The 24,364-nt window shown below is 34.9% G+C and overlaps 1 protein-coding gene across 1 annotated transcript; it reads right to left on the reverse strand.

The window, feature by feature from the left end:
• Positions 1–79: 79 nt before the first annotated feature.
• Positions 80–24,320, reverse strand: MMUT (methylmalonyl-CoA mutase). The gene is made up of 13 exons (XM_037519853.2): positions 24,146–24,320; positions 19,394–19,818; positions 18,024–18,391; positions 16,641–16,798; positions 13,895–14,066; positions 12,467–12,715; positions 11,860–11,971; positions 10,745–10,860; positions 7,919–8,034; positions 5,692–5,823; positions 4,867–5,014; positions 3,081–3,248; positions 80–391 (listed from the first exon to the last, which is right to left on the reverse strand). Exons 2-13 carry the CDS (start codon positions 19,776–19,778, stop codon positions 263–265), a joined length of 2,253 nt encoding a protein of 750 aa, XP_037375750.1. The 5' UTR covers positions 19,779–19,818; positions 24,146–24,320; the 3' UTR covers positions 80–262.
• Between the last annotated feature and the right edge of the window lie 44 nt (positions 24,321–24,364).

Consider the following 24,364-nt stretch of genomic DNA (forward strand, 5'->3'; position numbering starts at 1 on the left):
AATACATTTGTCTAGAGTTTCTGACAAAGTATTGAACATGTCTTATAGAGTTTTGAAGGATAAATTTTTTAATATTTTAAAGTGAAACTGTAAATCACACTTGGAGCATGACAGCATTCTTAAAAGTAAGCTATTGAACGTAAAGCTTTTTGGAAAGTATGTATCAGATGTTGAAATAAACTGTAGACATGGCTTTGCTCTCTTCTCAACATTATAATTGAGAGATTCAATTTTAGAAAAAAGCTAAAACAAAAACAAGATTTTACATAGATTGCTGCTTCTTTTCCAAACACTTCTCAATATCATCAAGCACTTGGATGGCAGCCCTTGGAATTCGAGTACCAGGACCAAATACATTGGAAACACCAACTTCAAACAGAAATTCATAATCCTGTTGAAAGAATTTGTTTCATTAATAAAAGACACAATATTTCCAATTTCAAAGAAATGAAACAAAAAGACAGAAAATCCTGTTCTTTCTTCTTTGTTCCCTCAAGCCAAAACTTCCTCAATGCAACTTTCTCAATGAGCACACCATTTGGATCTGAGGTAAAAAACTCCTCCTTGAATGGAGCTACTACCAACAGCCACTAGCACCACATGTACATTCAGAGTCATTAAAAGAACAAACACACACTGCCCGCTTCCCAAATACCCCCTTGTGTTGTCAGGATGAGAAATAGTATGACCCACTGACTATGAACTTCTAAGCCCAAAACCTTAATAATTCTGTCTCACCTAAATTTTTACTACTTGTCATTTTTTGTTTTAAATTTAGTATATTAGTTTTGAGTTTGTAAGGCTAATATTTTTTCCTAGGATTCTGTCTGTAAATAGTGAATGGTGGTACTTTGAATTTGACTTCACGATGCAATTAGAATTTCTGTAAGCGAAGACTAGCTTTCACAGTCAAAGTATGAGTGAAAAGATTCCAAGCACACAAATATTCTCTAGGCTTTCGGCTATTTTATCATCAGAACACTTGAAGTTATAACTGACTTTAGGACATGTTCTAAAGCCATAATCCTTATGTGTTAGTGCAATTTCAGAAGAGTGTGCTTTGTACTTATTGTAGCTCCCTTTGCAATAGCACTCATTTTCATCCTCAAAAGTGATCACATTAGGATGATAAATTATATGGGCATGCTAATTGTCCTCCAACCATTACTTTTTTGTCTCTATTATTGCCTTGTAATATTTTTCTAGTATTATTACTGCAATGGTACTTAACACATTTTCTTAAGCTTTTCATTTGTAGCATGTGAATTTCTAAAGGCAGAGATCATGTCTAATCAACTTTGTGTTCTCAGCACTTGATACATAAAGACATTCAAAACGTCATTGTTGTCGGGCAGCTGCTATAGACTTCACAGTTTACAAAAAAAGTTGAAGAAATAACATTTATGTCCAGTTGGAGATGGTCAAACTGATAGGCTATATCCTTTCTGTCTTTCCTAGTAATTATGTGTACCATTTGTTCTGACATCTGAGTTGTGGATTTGGAATGGAAGACTCAACTGGGAGAGGAGTATAAAATGTTGCAACTAGAGAAAGGGTTCCTGAATTACCTAAATCTTATACAGGTGTTATAACATTCACTATAGTAAATGGGTAAAATATTAGAAATAAGTGAATCTGAATAAAGGGTATAAAGTGATTTTTGTACTATTTTCATTTTTGCACCTTATGTTTGTTTGAAATTATTTCCAAGAAAAAGTTATCATTGTGAAATGTCCTCACCACTGAGCTGTGTCAGGGACATTGCATCACCCTGTTTGATGGCAGCAGGCATCATAAGGCTCTAACCTTGTCTAAAATTCTTGGAAGGCACTACTGGTAAAAGAGTTCAAAGATCCCAATTGTAGTGACATATTCTAATAAGGAAAGACTATGCTTACTTAATGGGGCTACAGAAACTATAAGCTCCATAATGGCATGGCAAAATCTGTCTGATTAACCACCATACACTAGCTTTCTAATTTGAAATCTAAGCAACTTTCAGTTAAATAACATTTTATACATTCACTGAAAACAAATAATGAGAGAAATACATGGGTGTTGACTACTATAATTATAAAGGATACCCATTTTAACATATAGTGTATCATTACAGAAAATGTTTCTTAGTCTATAAACTCATGGTGGTGGGGAGGGGGAGTATGGCAAGCTATTAATGCTCTAAGTAATTCAAATATCCAGAGCACTAAAACAACTTATATAAGATACACTTCTTACAAATATCAGCTCACTTATATATGAGTCCTGCATTTTTTTCTCAACTTACATTGCAATTTTAATATTTTGAACTGCCTAGTTAATTTGGTTCTTAAATTTTAATATCATGCCCAAGGGCTTTGGTATTATAGACTAAAACTGCAATACAGATAGAAGTTATTCACAGATAGCAATAAAGAATAAAGCAAGTCATATTCCCAAATAGTAATAATAGGCATGTATTTAACAAAAGCAGTTTTGTGTTGACTGTATCTCATTTAGTACTGTATGGTTAGAAAGAATAAATAGTAGTTAGTTTGCCAGTACCACATTATCACCAATATCAACTCATAGTTATGTATTTTCTCATTTCATAAGTAGATTATAAATTCAGTATTTCATGTTGAGTTATAATGGAGAGGAAAAAATGTATACATGGACACAATGTTATATTTCATGAATAGATTCCTTTGATGAGCCTTGGTAGCATCTATATATCATTTACTTAGAACAATCTCAGAAAAAATAGTATATAAATATCCTATTCCTTCTCCACCAATGTTTATTGACTAGGAAAAAAGGTAAATCTCTATCTAGGGAGGTATTCTCTCATTGCAGGGAGATATTCTCTCATAGAAGCTTTGTAAACTATTTAATTATTTATAATAATTATATACAGCCAGAAGAGAAAGCAACATTTTCCATTTATATAGAATTTACTTCATAAAATCACTACAAAATAATTTGACTCTAAACCTACAATAAATTTAACTTTAGTAAAAATGTACAGTAAATTAAAAACTTCATATAAGCTATGGTTACTCAAGAATCCCATCAATGTATTAAAAAATATAGATGAAAAATACCTGTGGTGGTATCACCCCTCCACACATGACAAGAATATCTGGCCGCCCAAGGGAATTAAGTTCCTTGATGAGCTCAGGAACTAAGGTTTTATGACCAGCAGCAAGTGTGCTCACACCCACAGCATGCACATCTGCATCCACTGCCTGCTGGGCTACTTCACGGGGAGTCTAAACAGGAAGTAAAGAGACAAATCGTTATTTACTCTGAAAAATGTTTTAAAAGTATTTACTATGTACATCAACTACATCTTTAATAATATTCTGCATTAAAAATCTTAAAATGAATATAGCTTTTCATATATTATTCTCAAATCATAAATGCCACTAGTCCAATTGATACAATAAATACTAGTGCTTCATTTGCTTCTTACAGTATTATATTTAAATTAGATTTAAGTTACACCAAAGTATAGTTTCCTCCAAAATCTTCAAGACAAAGAAGGAAAATAGGTAAAATATATTATCTTTCTTCATCATAATTTTTTTTAATTTTTTTAAAGATTTATTTATTTATTTATACAAGCACTGGGTACAGTCAGAAGCACAGGAGGGCGCAAGAATTCACCAGAGCCAGAGCGAGAAGCAGAGCAGGCAGAAGGACCGAAGTACACTGCTGAGGGAAGCAGTGGGCAGCCGGAGAGGGCTACGCGCCATGTGGGACCCTCCTCCGGTGGCCAGGGAGCAGCCGGGGATCAAACTGGTGCTGCAGAGGCTGCGGACAGCTTCGCAACCCAGCGCTCAACCACTGCGCCACCGGGGAGGCCCTCAATACACTTTAGTAAGTGATTTTACTTAGAAGTAAACTTTCTAAAGTATAAATTTGATTGTGCCACTCTTCCTAAACACCGGTGGGATGAAGTCCAAACTCCTTAGAAAGTCATATAAAGCTACTCATAATCTACACCAAGCACTGTATTCTCATCTCATTAAACTTCTTGCAGTTACTTTAAGGCACTATGCCTCCTTACACTGTTTAGCTCTGTAATTCTTAGTATGCCCTTCCCTGTCTTGCACTCCAGGGTTCTGAAAGACACAGTTCAAGCTTTAAGTTCCCAGATAAGTGAAGTGCTCACCTTATTCAAACTTTAATTATGATAATTATTATTCTGCTGTGATTACTGTCAAATAAATCTCTCTCTTAGGACTCAATAATCTCCCTGAGAAAAAAATCGTATCTTATTCAACTCAGAACCTGGCATATGGTAGATGATCAATAAATATGCAATATAAAAGTTATTACAATGTATTTTTCAGCAAAAGATATTTTTGAAGTGAAAGACTATTGTTTTATTTCTCTATAGAGATTCCAGCCTCATGTATTACCAACAAATTATTTTCTTATTTAGGCCTAATATTCTATGAATAAATACTACTAGACAGTACAAAAGAAAGAATATTTAATTATAAGTTGAGCCCATTCTGATGCTTGATTTCCTTTTCAAAACTCTTCATCTATCCAATGTGGGTTATCTTTCCCACAAAATATTAGCCACATGTCAACAGATAGAACATCATCATCTTTGAAAGTGATTTAATAGTTTCAGCAGCCTAAGAAAAGTTTTAGCTCTGAACTCACATTTTACTTTTACAGAGTCTGAGTAAAAAGTACATTAACATGAATTATATTTTATTCTTATAGCTGCTATAATTAATGGATACATGCTTTCAAAATGAATTAGGAAATTTGTTCAGTATGCTTTTCTTTTACAATTTTATAAACATTAACTTGACATATCATTTAACATTTTTTCTAATTGTGACTTCTTTCTCCAAAAAATTTTAGTACCTGAAATAGAGGACCTATGTCTACATCAAAACCAAGATCAGCAAATCCTGTAGCAATAACTTTTGCTCCTCTGTCATGTCCATCTTGTCCCATTTTTGCCACAAGAAGACGAGGTCTACGACCTTCATGTTCCATGAAATTCTGAACCCTAAGAAACATTTTAAAATACGAGAATAATTATATATTAATTGTCCAAAGGTAAGATATAAAAACTATCACTTATTTGCATTAAATGTTTAATCATATTTTGTTAATATCTCTATTTCACATAAATAACTCCATCAAATGAAAATATTTACCTCCTCCCTCCCCTTGGAGGAAAGTATGAATGATTACACAGTTTGCAAGCCCATAAAATGGAGAATATTACAGTAAAGTATGATGAGAAAAGTGACCACAAGGTCATGACAATTTATATTTCTAAATCTTGTTGTGGCACTGTTATTTACTGTCAGTTCAATGAAGACTGACTTTAATTTATGCATAGATGGCAACCCAATATTTAATTTTACATAGGAAAAATAACATCTTAGGATTATTTCAGCAATTACATAATACAAATAAAGAAAAAAATATTAAAGTCTAACCACACTAAGATTAAAATGTACACACCTGGAAGATATGAAGCAGTATCAATGTTAAACATTTGTTTGAGATGAAAAACTCCTAAAATGGACTACGGTTAAAGTTAAAAATATTTACAGACTAAGAGGAAAGTCAACTTAAGTATTTTCCAAGCGGTACATAAGAAAATTAAACACCCATTAAGTTCATGAAGATTAAGTTAAAAGACAAAATTCTGTTTTAAGATACTTCACATAATACCTCTTGATAGCAGATGATATCTCTTTACTTTCTCCAAATTCCTGACGATAGGCTCCACTCACCATGCGATCATTAGCTTTATGTTCACCAAATACCTTTTTCATGGCATCTGTGATTTCTCCAACTGTACATCTAAAATATTAAGTGGAGGTTCTACTAACATCATTACTTGAAATAAAAATATTTACATTGATATTCAGCATAATTAGACATATTTTATCACCTGAAAAAAGGGCTGTCAAAAATCTAAATGAGGCTGCTTTTTTCTGTATTCATAAACACATCTTTACTCAGGATACTTATAAGTAAGCCTTCATACACAGTAATCCTTTTAATATTTGTCAACCAAAAAAAAATGATTAAATTACCTAAAATTATAAAAAGATAAGCATCTGAAAATGGATAAAGAAGATTCCCACAGATACTTTCTGATAAAAAGTAAATCTTTTGGGCCTCCCCAGTGGCGCAGCGGTTGAGCGCTGGGTTGGGAAGCTGCCTGCAGCCTCTGCGGCGCCGGTTCGATCCCCGGCTGCTTCCCGGCCACCGGAGGAGGGTCCCACATGGCGTGCAGACCTCTCCTGCCACCCGCTGCTCCCCTCAGCAGTGCACTTTGGTCCTTCTGCCTGCTCTGCTCCCCGCTCTGGCTCTGGTGAATTCTCTCACCCTCCCGCGCTTCTGACTGTACCCAGTGCATGTATAAACAAACAAGCAAACAAACAAACAATAAATAAATAAAACATGCCTCTATAAAAAAAAAAGTAAATCTTTTACAGCATATTTCATCTATTTGTTTATTAACTCATTTGACATGCACTGAGTGCTTAATTAGTGCCTGACCCTGACAAGTACCAGACATACAATGATAACTAGGACAAAAATGAAGTACCTGCTCTTTAGAGCTTATCATGTAGTAGGGATACAGACAAATAAATTAATCAATAGTAACATAATTTGATATGGCAATAAGTACTATGAATACCCTAATATAGGCAAAATGGAATGGGATGACGGGACAAAAGATATTGGAGATATAACTTTTAAATTAAGACCTAATGGGGTCTCCCTGGTGGCGCAGCAGTTGAGCACTGGGCTGCGAAGCTGCCCGCAGCCTCTGCAGCGCTGGTTCGATCCCCTGCCACCGGGCGAGGGTCCCACATGGCGCGCAGACCTCTCCTGCCGCCCGCTGCTGCCCTCAGCAGTGTACTTCGGTCCTTCTGCCTGTTCTGCTCCCCTCTCTGGCTCTGGTGAATTCTCTCACCTCCTGCATATCTGACTGTACCCAGTGCTTGTATAAATAAATAAATAAATCTTCAATAACTAACTAACTAAATAAATAAATTAAGACCTACTGATGAAAAGAAGAAACCCAAGGAAAAATGGGAGAGGCAGAGAACAGTGTTTGATAAAGGAAACACTAAATGTAAAGACTCCGAGAAGTAGGAAAACATGTTTTGTATCCTAAAAATAAAAAGGCCTTTAATTGGCATAGTGAGCATAGTGAGGATATAACATCACAGAGGTAGGCAAAAGTCACATCTAACACAATCCTGCAAGCCATAAAATTAGGTTTAAATTTAAAAGAAATGGGACAGCATTGGAATATTTTAAGTAAAAAAATTCATCTAATTTCCTTCAAGAAATTAAAACTGAAAAAAAAAACCCACCTAAATGATTTCTCTATGCCTTAAGCAGTTCAACACACATGGCAGAAAAGTTCATTATATTAAACAATAAATAATAAAAACAAGAATAATTTAATTAGTGACATTATTATAAACTAGGGAAAAAAATTTTCATGGGTTGCTCACTTTTCTGCATGTCTGATGACACAAAGAAGTACTCCTTATTCTGGACTATCTTTTCAAAGAAGTCTGTATAGCCAAGGAAAAAAGATGTATTGTCTACTTTTGGACAATGTATAGATATGCTTACTGTCCAATACAATATCTCCCTATATTTGAAAGTACATCAAACATCAACCTGCAAATCTTTGAAATGGTTTCATTACATAGCTTCAAACATCTGAGCCACAGGGAAGGATACAAGCACTCAAAACATGAATGTTTAAATGCACAGATGTTTCAGAAAAACAAATTTATGTTGGTTTCTAATATTTTCTTTTAGTCTCACATGGTTCATAGGATCAACCTTTTATTTAAATACACTCTGAAAAACTAAACTGGCCAACTTTTTGTATTTGGAAACCTCCAAACTTATACATCCTCACCTTGCACGAGCTGCATCCACAGCAAGAGACAGAATGTTTCCATCTCCACTGGCAGCACATTCAGTCAGTGCAGTAAGACAACGTTCAGCCAAAGCTTGATCCCTGCTGGATTTGACCTTATGGAAAAGGGCAATTTATGTGAGTAAATAAAACAGAGATGAGATTAAACTTATAAACATCATAATGGAAACTGTTCAATCCTAACATCAAAAATACAATATGTATCCTATCTCTGAATTTCATTCTTATTATTAAATAACTCATTTAATAAATAAGCATTTAAGCACTGTCCAAAATAATACTACACTCTGTATAAGCCTGAAAAATCAGAAACAAACAAGGTAATAAACAATGGTGCTAACATCCCTATTAGTACTTGCTACTTAAGCTTTTCAAACATAACAAAACATTGAAGACAAGTGGATCTTGTATATGAAGATATTTAAAGGAACACAAAAATAGTGACAAGAAAAAAGAACAGATTGGAACTTAGAAAATATTTTAGTTACATTTTAGGTGTTCCTTTGTCAATTAAAAATATATTAGTAATAATATGTATGTACACTGCTACTGTGTATATTTAAAAATGATGCTGAGAGTGTAAATGAGACAGAGATAATGAGAAATACTGAGATCGACAACGAAAAGCATCATCATAGTTTTTTTCCTCAGGTTCTAGTTTTGCTCTGCCAACAACCTTCCTAAACAAAGTTCCAACTTAAAATGCAATTATCTTCTAAGCTTTCACTACCTATGAGAATCTAAACTATGGGGGCCTCCCCGGTGGTGCAGCGGTTGAGCGCTGGGTTGCGAAGCTGCCCGCAGCCTCTACAGCGCCGATACGATCCCCAGCTGCTCCCTGGCCACTGGAGGAGGGCCCCACATGGCGCGCAGACCTCTCCTGCCATCCGCTGCTCCCCTCAGCAGTGTGCTTCGGTCCTTCTGCCTGTTCTGCAACCCACTCTGGCTCTGGTGAATTCTCTCACCCTCCCGCACTTCTGACTGTACCCAGTGCTTATATAAATAATTAAAAAAATAAATCTTTAAAAAAAAAAAAGAATCTAAACTATGAGACTGCTCAAGTTGCCATAGAAAATCACATAGTCTCTATAAAGCAGAGGTGGAACAGAAAATTTATACTAAGGGTATGGAAAAATCCAACTCAATTATCACTACTGAATTTCTCTCTTGTCCCTAAAACGTTAGCAATACTTATGGTAAATGGAACCATTCAATCTATGAGTATAGTGGGCCTCTCCTGGTGGGGCAGCGGTTAAGCTCTGGGCTGCGAAGCTGCCCGCAGCCTCTGCAGCGCCGGTTTGATCCCCGGCCCCCGGTGAGGGTCCCACATGGTGCGACAGACCTCTCCTGCCGTGCCCACTGCTCCCCTCAGCAGTGTATTTCGTCGGTCTGCCTGTTCTGTTCCCCGTTCTGGTTCTGGTGAATTCTCTCACCCTCCCGCACTTCTGACTGTACCCAGTACGAATACAAAAAAAAAAAAAAAAAGACTCAATCTATGAGTATAGAGTTACTAAAAGTCTACAGTATAAGAGAAAAGGAGTTTTTGATATAAAATAAATACTGAGACTTTTGTGATCACTGAAAATAAAATGCTACACCATAAATAGGACCTTTTAAAAAAACTGCAAAATTCGAGAGGAGCCATTATCTCTTCACTGAAAATGAAGAGGAAATAATATCATTTAACAAGTACAATTAACTCTAATGGGGGGAAAAAGGTATTAACTATGTATTAAATCTAACTGGACAAAGTCTATCAGATTCTTAAAGAACATTTGAACTGAGAGGAAATAAAATCATTCCTTAAACAATCACAGCCAAAGTGAACAAAGAAAAAACATTAAGGGATTTCAATTTTCCTATCTTACAAAAGTCAGAAGTTAAGAGACCAAAGTAGTTTCATACACATAGATTACAAAAGAAAGAATTAATGATTTATTTCATAAGCTTTGGATCATCTCAGTGAGAAATTGGAAATTGGAGAAACAGTACTCGTTTCAATCAAAATAAATATAGTTCATTATAAATAGTAGTTTACTATATACTACCAAATATACTTAAGTAAAAAAATAAGCAGAACGGAAATAACTTTCATAGTAGTAACAGAAACTACAGTCTAATGGAAATAAACTACAGTGAGAAGACCTGAGTTCAAATACTGATTGTGAAGTTTATTTTGCTTTTAATTTTAAATGAGTTACATAATTACTATGTTTTAGAACCAATCTATAAATTATGGGAACTATAATTAGTACAGTGTGTTGTTATTTTTTTAAAGATTTATTTATTTATTTATACAAGCACTGGGTACAGTCAGAAGCTCGGGAGGGTGAGAGAATTCACCAGAGCCAGAGCAGGGAACACAACAGGCAGACCGATGAAATACACTGCTGAGGGGAGCAGTGGGCACGGCAGGAGAGGTCTGTGCACCATGTATGACCCTCACTGGTGGCTGGGGATTGAACCGGCACTGCAGAGGCTGTGGGCAACTTCACAGCCCAGAGCTCAACTGCTGCACCACCAGGGGAGTCCCTAGTACAGTGTGGTTTATATAACATCTAAGTTTCACAGAAGCAGATAACATGATTTAAAGAATGAGTTTTGGGTGTCAAAAAATGTAGATTTGAGCTTAGCTGGTCAATTATTTATCTAGGACAAGTATCTCAATGTCTCTTTAGTCTCCTTATCTTTAAAATATTGGGAAATAATATCTACCTCATGTGTCCTAAGGATTAAGCAAGATAATGAGGGCTTAACTAATGCTCAGAACAAAGAAAGCACTCAGTGAATAATAGCTATCATTACCTTCTTAAGCTTCTCAATCTGCTTATTACGCACTGAAGTATTATCAATTGCCAGAACATCCACAGATTCTTCTTGTTCCAATTGGTACTTATTTACTCCAACAATTACTTCAGAACCTGTTAGTTTCCCGGAGGAAAATAACATATAGATTCTATTCACAAATTATTGTCTAACAGTATTGAATTACTACCTATTTTTTGAATTACCACCTATTTTTCTTATAAATTTAATATTTTTAAGTAGTACTCTTAATTCTTAAGGAATCTTCAGTATAGATTAGCAAATACATCAGAATCTCTGTAAGGGAGAACTTCTATTATTCTCCCAAACTACATATTTTTCCAGAGTTTCTAGCAAACTTTAACACTACAAAATTCAAATAGTATTAACAGCTATTACCTAACATTTGAAAGGTAGAAGGTTAACATCCAGTAGCTTTTCTAATATTTTCTTGAATTCTCTTATTGCCAGTCACTTTTAAACAAACAAAAGACCCTTTAAAATACCTTTATTATAAGCAATAAATCAGATTACACTTTCTTAACATGATTAAGAACCTACTTTGGCTTAACCTAGCAGAGTTACTCTAAAGATATTCTATCACACTTGGACCATGTTATAGTCCTTCTTATTTCATTTATGGAACTTATTATAATCTATAATGATTTTATTTGTTTACTGGTTCATTTTCTCTCACTAAAATATAAGCTCTACAGATGCATGAATCAAGTCTGTCCTGTTCACAGTTCTATACCCAGACATAACACAGTGCCTCAAATACTACTCTAAATAAAAATACTAGTGTTGACTGAGTGAATAAATGAATACACCAAAGAGGAACACAAAAACCAATAATGTCATCTTCAAAAATCTGAAGATACACACACACACATACACACAGAGTGAACATGACTCCACACATACTTTGAGCATATGCTCCCCATTGCATCCATGCATGCAATACAGAAACAGAAAGACAGATATGGACAAAAGTATTTTATCCACTTCATTTTCCCATTGTTTTTGTATAATTGACAATATGTTATCTTCAAACTGAAATTAATATTTCTTTGAAAATATGGATTTCATATATAAACTTTTCCACCTTATCTTACCAGAATCAATTCTAGCTTGCCTTCGGGCAGCACATTCTTCAATTCGAAGTTTAGGTATCCCCTCTGCTACAGCTTTGGCCATTCCACCCATCTCTTCAATTTCATTAATAAGCTAGTAAAAAAAACAGATTAATAAAACTCAAAGAGGATATGAATATGTTTTTAGAAACTTATATAAATTTGTTAAGTTAAATAGCTGCTAATATTAATAAATCATAAACTCCTAGTAGTAAATTTATCATAATAAAGGAATTAGGTTAACAAAGAGTTTTAAGTTACCTGAAAAACAACAGAAAAATTAACAAGTATATTCTGAAAAAAACAAAAAGATATACTGACTCAAGGAAGCAGGAAAAAAGAAAGCAGAGGACAAATAACCAGCCTTTTAATTTGTAAGTGTCTTAGTAATAGCTGTTTTTTCAACTCTTTGAATATACACAAATACAAATGTATTTTTAAATTAAGTTTCAGTCTTGAAACTTTAAAGTCAAGTAACAATTTCCCTTTTTGTCCCATTTTATAAGTTTTGATAAAACCTATCAATGGTTTATTAATCTCTATTTATCTGTAAATCCTAAAAGCAAAGTTTCAAAGAACAGAAAGTAACCTTCAAGGCAGCATTATAAACATCATTTGTGAGCGATTCCATCATATATGAACCTCCCCAAGGATCAGCCACTTTGGGAATCCCAGATTCTTCCTGAATGATGATTTGTGTGTTCCTGGCAATTCGAGCACTTTTCACAGTTGGCAAACCCAAGGCTTCATCAAAAGAATTTGTGTGCAAAGACTGAGTCCCTCCAAACACTGCTGCCATTGCTTCTACTGCAGTACGAATAATATTATTATAAGGATCCTAAAACATTTAATAAAAAAACAAAAAACAAGTCAGTTTATACATATTGCTCATCTAGAAAAGATGATGATTAAAAAGTGTCTGCATGCTTTTTTTGGTAATATCTATATATGGCTTCAGACTATCCAATAAATGTAGACAAAGAAGTAATGAGCTAGCCTTAAGAGTCAAAGTGTCTAACCTGTGTTTAGGCACTAAAACATTCTCTTATAAATCTTTGAAATATTAAATATCTGTTGCTTTTATTTTTGTATTGGCTAAATATGCTTTTGTAAGTGTATCATGAATATGTACCTTACTAAAGCCAACATGTACTAGTTACTTTGTATACCTCAAAGTATCTATTACAATGATATGCATAAAACAGGCACTCAATAAATAATTTATAGAACAGATGAAGAATGGACTGTGAGATTAGAAATATCGGTACTAGTTCATTCCATTTCTCACTGTGATTTGGGAAAGACACTGGACCTTTATGAACTTCAGTTTCCTTCACTGTAAAAATGAGGAGGATAAGACAAAAATGATTATTATAGTTCCTTCTCACCCTGAAATCTATATTTCTCCATTTATGAGGACATGAAACTATATTTAATATGGAGTATATCAGTTTTCATTTTTTAAGAGTATAAAAGCAATGTAACTCTTTTAAGTTATTTTTAAATCAAAATAGTTTAATATATAAACACATGTAAAAAATATTACAGTACACAATTTTTAATAAAATGAAATTCAGTTAAAATAAATTACCTAAGTGATAACTGTCCTTAGTCTGTTTGCAGACTATAAAATAAATATGTATAAATCTGAATTTTAATTTGCCAGCTTCATGTTAAGAATTTTAAATTTTAAAATAATTTGACAATATTAATTAAATTGTGATTTGTATCTCCTCTCATCATCACATTTTTTTCTTTCAAAAAGTACATGCGCATTACAAGTAAGCTGATTTAAAGTGATTTCACATTGCTAACCACTAGAGGGAGCCAATTTCATTTGTTTATTATTATATGTATAAAAACAAATTTAAGTGGACATTATGCTTTACAATAATTATGATTTTAAAATACTAGCAGGTAGGTTATTAAATACATTTCCGGACTGTGTGATGTTGCTCAGAGTAAATTATATGACTTTATTAAAATTCTACACTTTAAATTATATATATACATATACCTGCTCAGTAAGTGACCATCCCGATGTCTGACAATGCGCTCTTAGAAGAAGAGATTTAGAGTCTTTGGGATGAAACATTTTCTCTATTAAGTGGGCCCAGAGTCGTCGCCCAGCTCGCATTTTTGCTATTTCCATATAGAAGTTCATCCCAATTCCCCAGAAGAAAGACAACCTAAAATAGTAATATTAAGCCCAGAATTTGATTATATACAATATGAAACAGAAAATAAAATTATACAACATACTAAAACATACTACACATAAACATACTAAAAATATACCAAAATCAATGTGCATATTTTATTTGCAAACAATTTAACTTGAATTAAAATAAAAGTATAAAGTAACTTTTAACCTAACAGACAAAAGTACAGTTTTATGCATAGAGAAGATATCACTGAGATTATTTGCTTTATAATAAGTAAATTACTGTAAATAACTGTGATCATTCACTTTATAGTAAATTTTTGTTAGGAAAGAAACTCCTCTTATATCCTTAATTACACTTTCTAAATATATATATATATATAAAATATAAATATATATAAATAAATATATGTATATTTTATATATATACATATATAAAAAATCAAGAATACCCAATACATAATGTAGGATTTATAATATAAAAGGAATTAAACCACAAATTCCCTTGATTTGGATAGCAAGAAAACTTTCAAAGAATGTGCATTTGCTATAGGTATATTTTGCCAATTGTCCCTAATCCTAGTAATCCCTTTTATCTTTTTTTTAAATATTTTATTTTATATAATTCTTACATCATTTTTCATTTTTGCACAATGTATGCATTTTCATTTTGGTTATAGTCCCCATACAATTGCACCCCCCCTTATTTGACCCTAATCCTTCCTCTCCACATCCCTCCCCCCCGTAGTATGTCTCTGGTTTATAGTTGCTTGTTGATTTTGATTTTTACTTTGTAGTAATTAGTCTTTTTCCTGGTCCCTTATTTAGGTTTTCTAAATTCCTGCTATGAGTGAGACCATCCAGTATTTTTCTTTTTCTTTCTGACCTATTTCGCTGAGCCTGATCCTTTCTAGCTCCATCCATGTTGCTGCAAACTGCATGTGTTTATCTTTTTTGATTGCTGAGTAATATTCCATTGTGTATATGCACATCTTCTTGATCTAGTAATCTATTTTTGGGCATTTGCGTTGTTTCCATAGCTTAGCTATTGTAAATAGTGCTGCTATAAACATAGGGGTGCAGGTGCCCTTTGGAATTAATATTTCTGTGTTATTTGGGTAAATACCTAGCAGTGGAAATGCTGGATCATACGGAAGCTCTATGTTTAGTAGGTCACGAAATCTCCACACAGCTCTCCATAGTGGTTGAACCATTTTACACTCCCACCAGCAATGCAGGAGAGTTCCTTTTTCTCCACAACCTCGACAACATTTGTTGTTGCTAGTTTTTTTTAATATGTGCCATTCTCATCTTACACCATCCCTTTTATCTTAACTGTAGCTAATTTATATATTTAGTTTACCTGCCTGCATCCAAAGATACAAAGATTAAAATCCCTTGTATTAAAAAAGGCTCACCTTTAGGGAAAAAACTAAACCCTAGGTTTATTAAAGAAACTAACCCTAGGTTTATTATTTAGTTTTATATACACATGCAAGATGTAGTTAAAAAACTTATCTCAGGATTTTTTTTCCACACTTAAAAATTACTAAAGATCCCCAAAATGTTTCTCTATTTGGATAATTTATATATCAATTCATTTAGAAATAAAAATAAACTGACAATATGTTAATATGCTATTTTTATTAAAAAAAATAGAACTTGTTAAAACAAAAAATGTAACAAAAAATCATTATTTTACATTTTTACAAATCTCTTTATAATATGTAGCTTAGTAGAAGAGAGTTGGAGTCTCATATCTGCTTCTGCATTCATCATGTTGCAGATATGCTAGAAAACACCACTGTATGTTTTTGAGAGAATGAAAGTAAACAAGACAAATAAAATCTTAACATAATCATGAAAAGAATTCTGACCTCAAAGACCCCAGGAAGGGTTTCAGTAACCTCCAGGGGTCTTGAATCACACTTTCAGAACTACTGTCATGGTAAGTATGCAACAACCACTGGTATAAAGAAACAGTCACTAGTCTATATATAAATTCCGAAAGTGAAAACCATGTTTGTCACATGTTTCATTCACAGCAAAAAAAAGTTAGTGTTTGGCCCAGAGCAAGGTTGAGCAATTAACTAATCATCTGACTCACTTAAATACTTCAAAAAATTCAGTTAAGTTCTTCCATATATTCCTTTTTTTAGTTGTTTCTACATTTTTATACAACATTATTAACAAGTTGTTTTAAAATAGTAATGTTTTCAATAGTACTGTGCATTCCAAAACATTTATATTACAGAAGTGATAAGAAAACTGGATGACTTCTGTTTAAAATGGAAAAAAGCAAATCTGTCTTGAACCTTATTTATATTTAAGATTTGTCAAAATATGCCAGTTGTGTTCTCTGAATAAATAGGAATAAGATTCCTCTAATTTACTAATAAGTATGATCAAATTTAATACCTGGTTTTTCATTCCAAATAGTTTTGGCGTATTCTATCATTGTCACTCAGATACAATATGAGAATCTAATATGACATTTATATGTACAAATTTATTGTATCAAATATTTTTCTGTACACTCATACAATGGTCCTATGAATTTTCTTGATGTTGAGACAGTACATGAGTTTAATTTACTCACCTGGGTGCAAATTCATCAATTGTCAGACCAGCTTGGAGTCCAGTTCTACAGTACTCCAATCCATCTGCTATAGTATAGGCCAGTTCTAGAATGGCATCAGCTCCTGCTTCCTGCATATGGTATCCACTAATTGAAATTGAATTAAATTTTGGCATGTGCTATATGAAATAAAAAAAAAGTAAATTTTACAATAGTAAAAGTTTAAACTTTGAAATTGGCTAGCCATTCTCCACACTTATCCTGTAATATATGAAACATAAATTCAAAGTGCCAATGTGTAAGGACTTACATTTCTAATCTACTCCCACTATTATATGTGTCCACGATATAAACAGAAGTTTGATTTGTTCCTTCTAGAAGTTCACCTTAAAAGTAAGAAGAGCAGGGTTGTCTCTCCATGAAACACACCTGGCCCATAAAGTGCCATAAAGTGGCACACTAACAAGAGGAGCCTGGACTAAGGTCCATGGAAGTTTGATACAACCAAAACCCTGATGGCCTCCTTGCCAACATATTATAAATGAAAAAGAACTGACTCCTATTTAGTTGAAGCTGTATTTGTACATATTTGTGTGTGTCTGTTTATGTGTCACATGTTGCTAGCTAAATGTAACCTATCTATTTATATGTTCTTGAAATTGAAAGGTGATGAATATACAATTCTATATAATACAATTCACGAGGGTAGATAAAATCAGTGAAAAGAAATAAAGTTGCAAATTATAAAGACTAAGTATCAAATGAGGAGAGAAGGCAATGCCTATGATGGTAGATAATTTTAAGGTATATAAAGAGATGGAGAGCACTGCCAGCAAGAAGCAGTGTAAATGATAGGGGAAATACATATAAATTACTTAGAGGAAAATGAATAAACTTTCTATTTCCCCATGGAAGGACTGCTACTAAATATAAAAACATTGTAAGAAACTTTTTCCACCACTTGGACACAGAAAGATGAACCTAATTCAGGGATTAAATATTAGGAACTTGCATTTTGATTGCAGATATATGTGATGTTTTTAATTCAGTATTTAGCAGAAATAAAGCTGACATTTTGCTCCTCATCTGTCTTACGCCAGTGTCTACTTCAAAACTGAATCTGAACCCCAGAGAGACTAAAGAAGTATAAATTGTGATCACTCCCCAATTCTAAAGATTATCAAGAAAAAAATTTCAATAATAAAATATAATAAACATCTAATGCCCTGAGTCCTACAGTCCTTTCATTTTAATTTAATGAAATTAAAAAGCAAAATAATAAAGCCACACACATACAGATCCATACTCAGATTCAATCATCAAATTCAAATTAGGTTAGGGTATATTACAAAAACCCTACATTTAAAGAAATATAGAAAAACCTATAATAACCACAGAGGATACCTTTGCTGTATATTGGAAGATGTCAGCAATAATTTTCATAGATGGTTCTGGAGGAAAAATATAAGTATTTCTGACCATAAACTCCTTTAATATATCATTTTGGATTGTACCAGTAAGTTTCTCTTTAGGTACACCTTGCTCTTCTCCAGTTACTATAAAAGTTGCAAGAACTGGAATAACTGCTCCATTCATGGTCATAGAAACTGACATTTTTTCTAAAGGAATTCCATCAAAAAGAATTTTGGTATCTTCCACAGTGTCAATAGCAACTCCAGCCATTCCAACATCACCACGAACTCGAGGGTTGTCTGAATCATAGCCACGATGTGTTGCAAGATCAAAAGCAACTGATAATCCCTGCTGACCAGCTAAATATGTAAAAAAATGACATAGGATTAGTTTGGCATCAAAGTAAACTGACCTACCTTTTTGCCTTTAAACTACTAAAAGTGTTGATTCATCCCACCATTGTGTCTTTTTATAACATTTTAAAATGACACATGTCAAAATAAACTAAAGATACTTCATTTCCTAAGAGGGTCAGTTATTTCCCATGTGCTAAAAATGCACAAATGGAGTTCCAGACCTTCCTATAAGAAAGAATTAAAGGACCAAAACACCTCAGTTATCTCAGGTTTATCCAAAGATTTTTTTTATCTTCACAGCTTTTGATAGGAATATTTTTAAGATTCATAAAAGATCTGGCTATTTATATATATGCAAGTCAATATAATACTTGCATTAAATTTGCTTATTTATTTTTGTTCTTTATTTACTATGGTCATAACTAGATGCTTGGGCTACTCAAATATTCTGGAAATAGAATTGTGAAAACTGCCAAAAACTAAATACAATACCAGTCCTCTATGGGCAATCCAAATATAGAGATCCTCAAAGTTAGGATTCAAACAATATGGTTTTATTACAGATCTGAAAAAGATTATAGTTAAAATGATTTTCAGAGACTGTTTGCTTGTTGCACTGAATATTTCTGTAGCATATTACTACTTATAACTTTCTTTGGGACCATGTAAACCATTTCTCCCTCCAATGCTTACTCTAACATGTTAGAGTTAATTTAATGTTAATTAAATTTTTTCAGAGGCAAAGTCAATGACTCTTCACCTATTTCCTTTTATACAATGTGCATGTAAGTATTGTTTTCTCTCAAGATTTTGGTGTTTTAATCTGGCTCACTATTTTTTTGATCACGGAAGTTGAAAAATTCATTTTTCACAGGATAGTCTACTGAATTATTAAGTAACTATATATTATCTTTACAAAGATTAGCCAGCTTCCCTTCAAAAAAAACCTATGATTAGGAAATATATATTTACTCATAAATATTATATCTCATATTAAAATCTCACCCTTAATATTGTCCTTATAGAATTTATTGCTCTCTTCCACAGTACTAAATCCAGCATACTGGCGGATGGTCCAGGGCCTAAAGGTATACATGGTGGGATACGGTCCACGTGTGAACGGCTTCACCCCTGGAAGTTCTTCAGGTAAATCCTTGGTATCTCTGCTGGAATATAAAGGCTTTATGGAGATTCCCTCTGGAGTGTGCCATATTAGGTCTTCTGGGTTTTTGCCTTTCAGCTGCTTTTTAGCAAGGGCAGCCCATTCTGGATGAAGAGGTTGTTGCTGGTGTAGAAGTCGCTGCCATATAAGCCTGGAGCTGGATGATTCTTTCAGCTGCTTCAGGTGATGAGGTGAAAGCAAAAAAAGCCGAGTCTTAGCCCTCAACATGATGGAGCATGGAAAATACCCAACAGGAACAAGAATTGACCTAGGGAAAAAGCACAGTGCGTATGTATTTATAAGAGAAGAAAATGGGAGCTATTGGTGAAAAGGGGAAAAAAGAAGAAAGAAGATATTAGTGTGATTTCACCTCTTCTTTCCTGTTTCCTGTTCCTGATAGTTCATAATATTAGCCCAACTTCTCCACAACTAGTATCACTGTTCTAATTGTAGTCTTCAACACCTCTTAGCTGGTTACACTGACCATTCTTGGCTCCCCATAACCACTTTACACAATCATACCAAAGAAAACTATCATGTTGTTTTAGTTCTGATTTTTCAAAGGTTCTCATTCATACAGAAGATATAGCATCCTACTCATTGATTTTTTTCATTCAGAAGGTTTTTAATACCTACTTTATAACAGGACTGTGTGCATGCTGGGGAAAAAAGTGATCACAAGACAAATTGGTATTCAAGACCTCAATGACCTGATTCCTCCTTACCTCTTAGACTCATTTCTGTCTTTGTATTCTAAACATTTGGTGCTCTATAGTAGTTATACCCCTTGGTTTGGCTTTGGCCTCCTCTGAGGAGCCCTGTTTCAGATTAACTACAGTTATTTACATATGTGAAAGCTATATGACTTGCTCTTCCATCTCCCTATGATTTTCTTTGTTTAATTAGGCTAAGACATCATCCTCAGTCTACAGCATTTTCTATGTGACAGGCATTGTTCTAAGAACTTTACATATAATAGTAATTTTATTCCTCACAACACCAAGAGATAGATACTATTATCCCCATTTTACCTATGAGGAAACCAAAGCAGAGAAGAGGCAGTTTTGAACCTGAGAGCCAGGTTTCAAAGTTCTTATGTTTAACTAATATACTCACAGTCTCTCCTTGAAGCCACAAGCTGGGCTAATGACCTCTTCTGTAATCTACAACACTCTGTGTCCCTGTTTAAACATCTATCATCTATCATTTCCTACATGACAACATACAGAAGACTATTTTTGATGTTTAGCATAAAATACATGCATCCATATTTTATGTTTGCATTCATATTTTATGTTTACATAAAATACCTATATATAAAATTATTTTTTTAAGATTTATTTATCTAAACATACAAGAACTGGGGTACAGGCCAGAGTTGGGGGGGGTGAGAAGATTCACCAGAGGCAGAGTGGGAAACAGAACAGGCAGATCGACTAAAATACACTGCTGAGGGAAGCAGCGGGAGAGAGAGGAGAGGTCTACTGCGCCATGTGGGTAGCTCCCTGGCTGGGGATGGAACTCTTGCTGCAGTGGCTGCGGCAAGCTTCATAGGTTGCATTTTAACCCCTTGTGCCACCAGGGGGGCCCATATATATAAAATTATATACATATATACGTGTGTATGTGTGAGTACACAAATATGTGCATTTCTTTTCAGCTAGTCTATAAAGTGTTCCAACATTAGAGTTGTCTATTTCTGATAACTGACAGAGTCTTATACTAGGTGACACAGTTTAATTAAATGATTTTAGAGATATAGAAATTAAGAAGCAGAGAAATAAAGTAGCTTGATCAAAATTCCATACAACAAAGCAGTAAAGTATTCACTTGAATTACCAAATACTTGTTAGTCAACATATAAGGTAGTATTTTTAATATGCTAATTTCATTAATATATTCATCATGCTATATTGTTTTATAATAGATAAAACAACAAGTGAGCTTAACATTCAATTCTCCATACTATCTTACCTATCAATTCAATGAAGAAAATAATAACACTCATCATTTGTTAGGCAGTTTGGAAATAAGACATAAACCACTGGCAGGAGTACAAACTATTTAAACTACTTCAGAAAGCAAATTGGCAATATGTACAAAAGTTTCAGAAATGATTATGTCATTCAATGGAGGAACATCACTCCTTGGATAGTGATTACATAAAGTCCACGTTTCCTATCATTTTATTTGTAATGAAAAAACTTAGTACAGAAAAGCAACAAGGGAGGAGTTTTGGGGTGACATAGAAATGCTGATCCTATAGATATGTTCAGTTTGTGGAAATCTGTCGAAATTTGCAATTTTGATGTGTGCATTTATCTGAGTACACTATACATGAGTGAAAATTTTAAATATGTTATGGAGTTTCTTTAAAAAAGAGACAGGCTTAAAACATTGAAAGGGCCTCCCCAGTGGCGCAGCGGTTGAGCGCTGGGTTGCGAAGCTGCCAGCAGCCTCTGCAGCTCCAGTTCGATCCCCAGCTGCTCCCTGGCCACCGGAAGAAGGTCCCACATGGCTCACAGACCTCTCCTGCCGCCCACTGCTCCCCTCAGCAGTGTACTTCGGTCCTTCTGCCTGCTCTGCTCCCCGCTCTGGCTCTGGTGAATTCTCTCACTCTCCTGTGCTTCTGACTGTACCCAGTGCTTGTATAAATAAATAAATAAATCTTTAAAAAAAAAGAAAAAAAAATTGAAAGAGGACAAAAAATCACAAATGTATGTTCAACTAAGTTAAGAAGTGCATTAAGAGTCTAAACAGAAATACAACAAAAACAATTTCCACTTTCAAAAAAACTATTATGATTTTTGTCATCTATCCTCTTGTAAGCCATATAATACATGCACTAGCTTGAAAGTTGGGTGAGAAAATAATTAAGTTATAATTGAACCATTAGGGTTGTAATGATATAAAAGATAATTTGAAAACTTCCTGTGACTAGATTGTTGATAGGAAAGATCACGCCTCACACAAAATACTCGTGGGGCTTTCCTAAACCTGGAAAAATTATAGGAAAGAGCCCTACATATAAAAGACTTCTGCAAATCACATGGCAAATTGGCAAAGACTGGAAATATTTTTTTTTTTATTTTTTATTTTTTTATTTTTTTTAGTAGAGGCATGTTTATTTATTTATTTGTTTGTTTGTTTGTTTGTTTTGCTTGTTTATACATGCACTGGGTACAGTCAGAAGCACGGGAGGGTGAGAGAATTCACCACAGCCAGAGCGGGGAGCAGAGCAGGCAGAAGGACCGAAGTACACTGCTGAGGGGAGCAGCGGGTGGCAGGAGAGGTCTGCGCGCCATGTGGGACCCTCCTCCAGTAGCTGGGGAGTAGCCGGGGATCGAACCGGCGTCGTAGAGGCCGCGGGCAGCTTCGCAACCCAGCGCTCAACCGCTGCACCACCGGGGAGGCCCAAGACTGGAAATAGATGTCATTTTTAGATGAGAACACAACTACTGTTTATGGTAACAGGATTTCTGAATTTTTCAGAAAAATGAATCAAGCGAGGTTTCAAGCACTCAAAAAAGCAACATGCAAAGAAATGATAGTAAGTTATTGAAGATCAGAATGTGTTAAAGAGCAGTGAACTCCACCCCCACATCCCACATGCCCTGGGGTACAGGCCAGAGGTGTGGGAGGTGAGAGGATTCGCCAGAGATACAGTGGGAAACAGAACAGGCAGATTGACTGAAATACACTGCTGAGGGGAGCAGCAGGCAAGTCAGGAGAGGTCTGCTGTGCCATGTGGGTAAATCCCTGGCTGGGGATCGAACTAGTGCTGCAGTGGCTGCGGACAGCTTCATAGGTTGTGTTTAACCCCTTGCGCCATCAGGGAGGCCACTATCATATTTTGACTGCTTACATGTGGTCATACTTCAAGAAAGGCTAGTCACTTCTAACATTCAGCCAATCTGAGTTGGAGATGACAACATAGAGCATGCAAATTAAATATTAGCATAAATAAACATAAGCACAATTTTTTTAAATGGTCAAGTGATTTAAAACTTTGCATACATATATTATCCAGGGTTTCAAGTTTCTGTAAGAGTGCTCTCTTTCTAGATAAAACTTAGAACAAGTAAGTAACTTATAGTTTTATGTCAATTTATAACTTTCTTTCCTATTCCACCTCTCACCCTTACCTCCACTTTTATACAGAAAATCACTTTGAGTCCCGTCACGTCTTTTAGAAAACCCTCAGAGTAACAGTAGCCCAGGCCTAACAGCTATGGCGTCAAGAGCACCCCTTTGGAACCCTACAAGAAGTGACCTCTGCCTTAGAAGAACATCGGGTGCTTGGGTGGCCAGGAAACACGGCAAAATGGCCCCTGAGACATTACAAGCAACTTCTCTCCTATTACCCAATTCCCAAGAACATCACTTTAAGTGACAGGTCGGTGGAGAATCTAAACCTAAGGAAGGTAGAGAAGGACGGGAAGCCGCCACCGTAAGGAAGGTGAAAAAGGAGAAAGTTGACAGGAGGGAAAGGACAGAGATTCGGAGGACAAGAGTAGGGGCCTGTGAAGAGAGGACCTAGTGGAAAGGAGGAACCTGAAACGCCGACGTGCCTCCACGTCCACAGTCCTACTCACCAGCCGGCTGTCGTCGGGCCTCCGCTGTGGCAGGAGAAGGCGGGATTTCGATACCCCAAGCCCTCAAAGTCAGAAGCCCACACACCTGGACGTCCCACCAGGCAAGCGCCAAAGTCAGCCGAGCCAGTCTGGAGGCGTAGGCCGACACCGCCCTCGCGCCAGCCAATCCCCAGGCTCTCTAGGGGACGCGCTCCTGATGACGTCAACACCTGTTTGCTT

This window comes from Talpa occidentalis, unplaced genomic scaffold, assembly GCF_014898055.3.
Source record: "Talpa occidentalis isolate TD23 unplaced genomic scaffold, MPIMG_talOcc4v2.1 talOcc4.2, whole genome shotgun sequence".
Classification (NCBI taxonomy): Eukaryota; Metazoa; Chordata; class Mammalia; order Eulipotyphla; family Talpidae; genus Talpa; species Talpa occidentalis.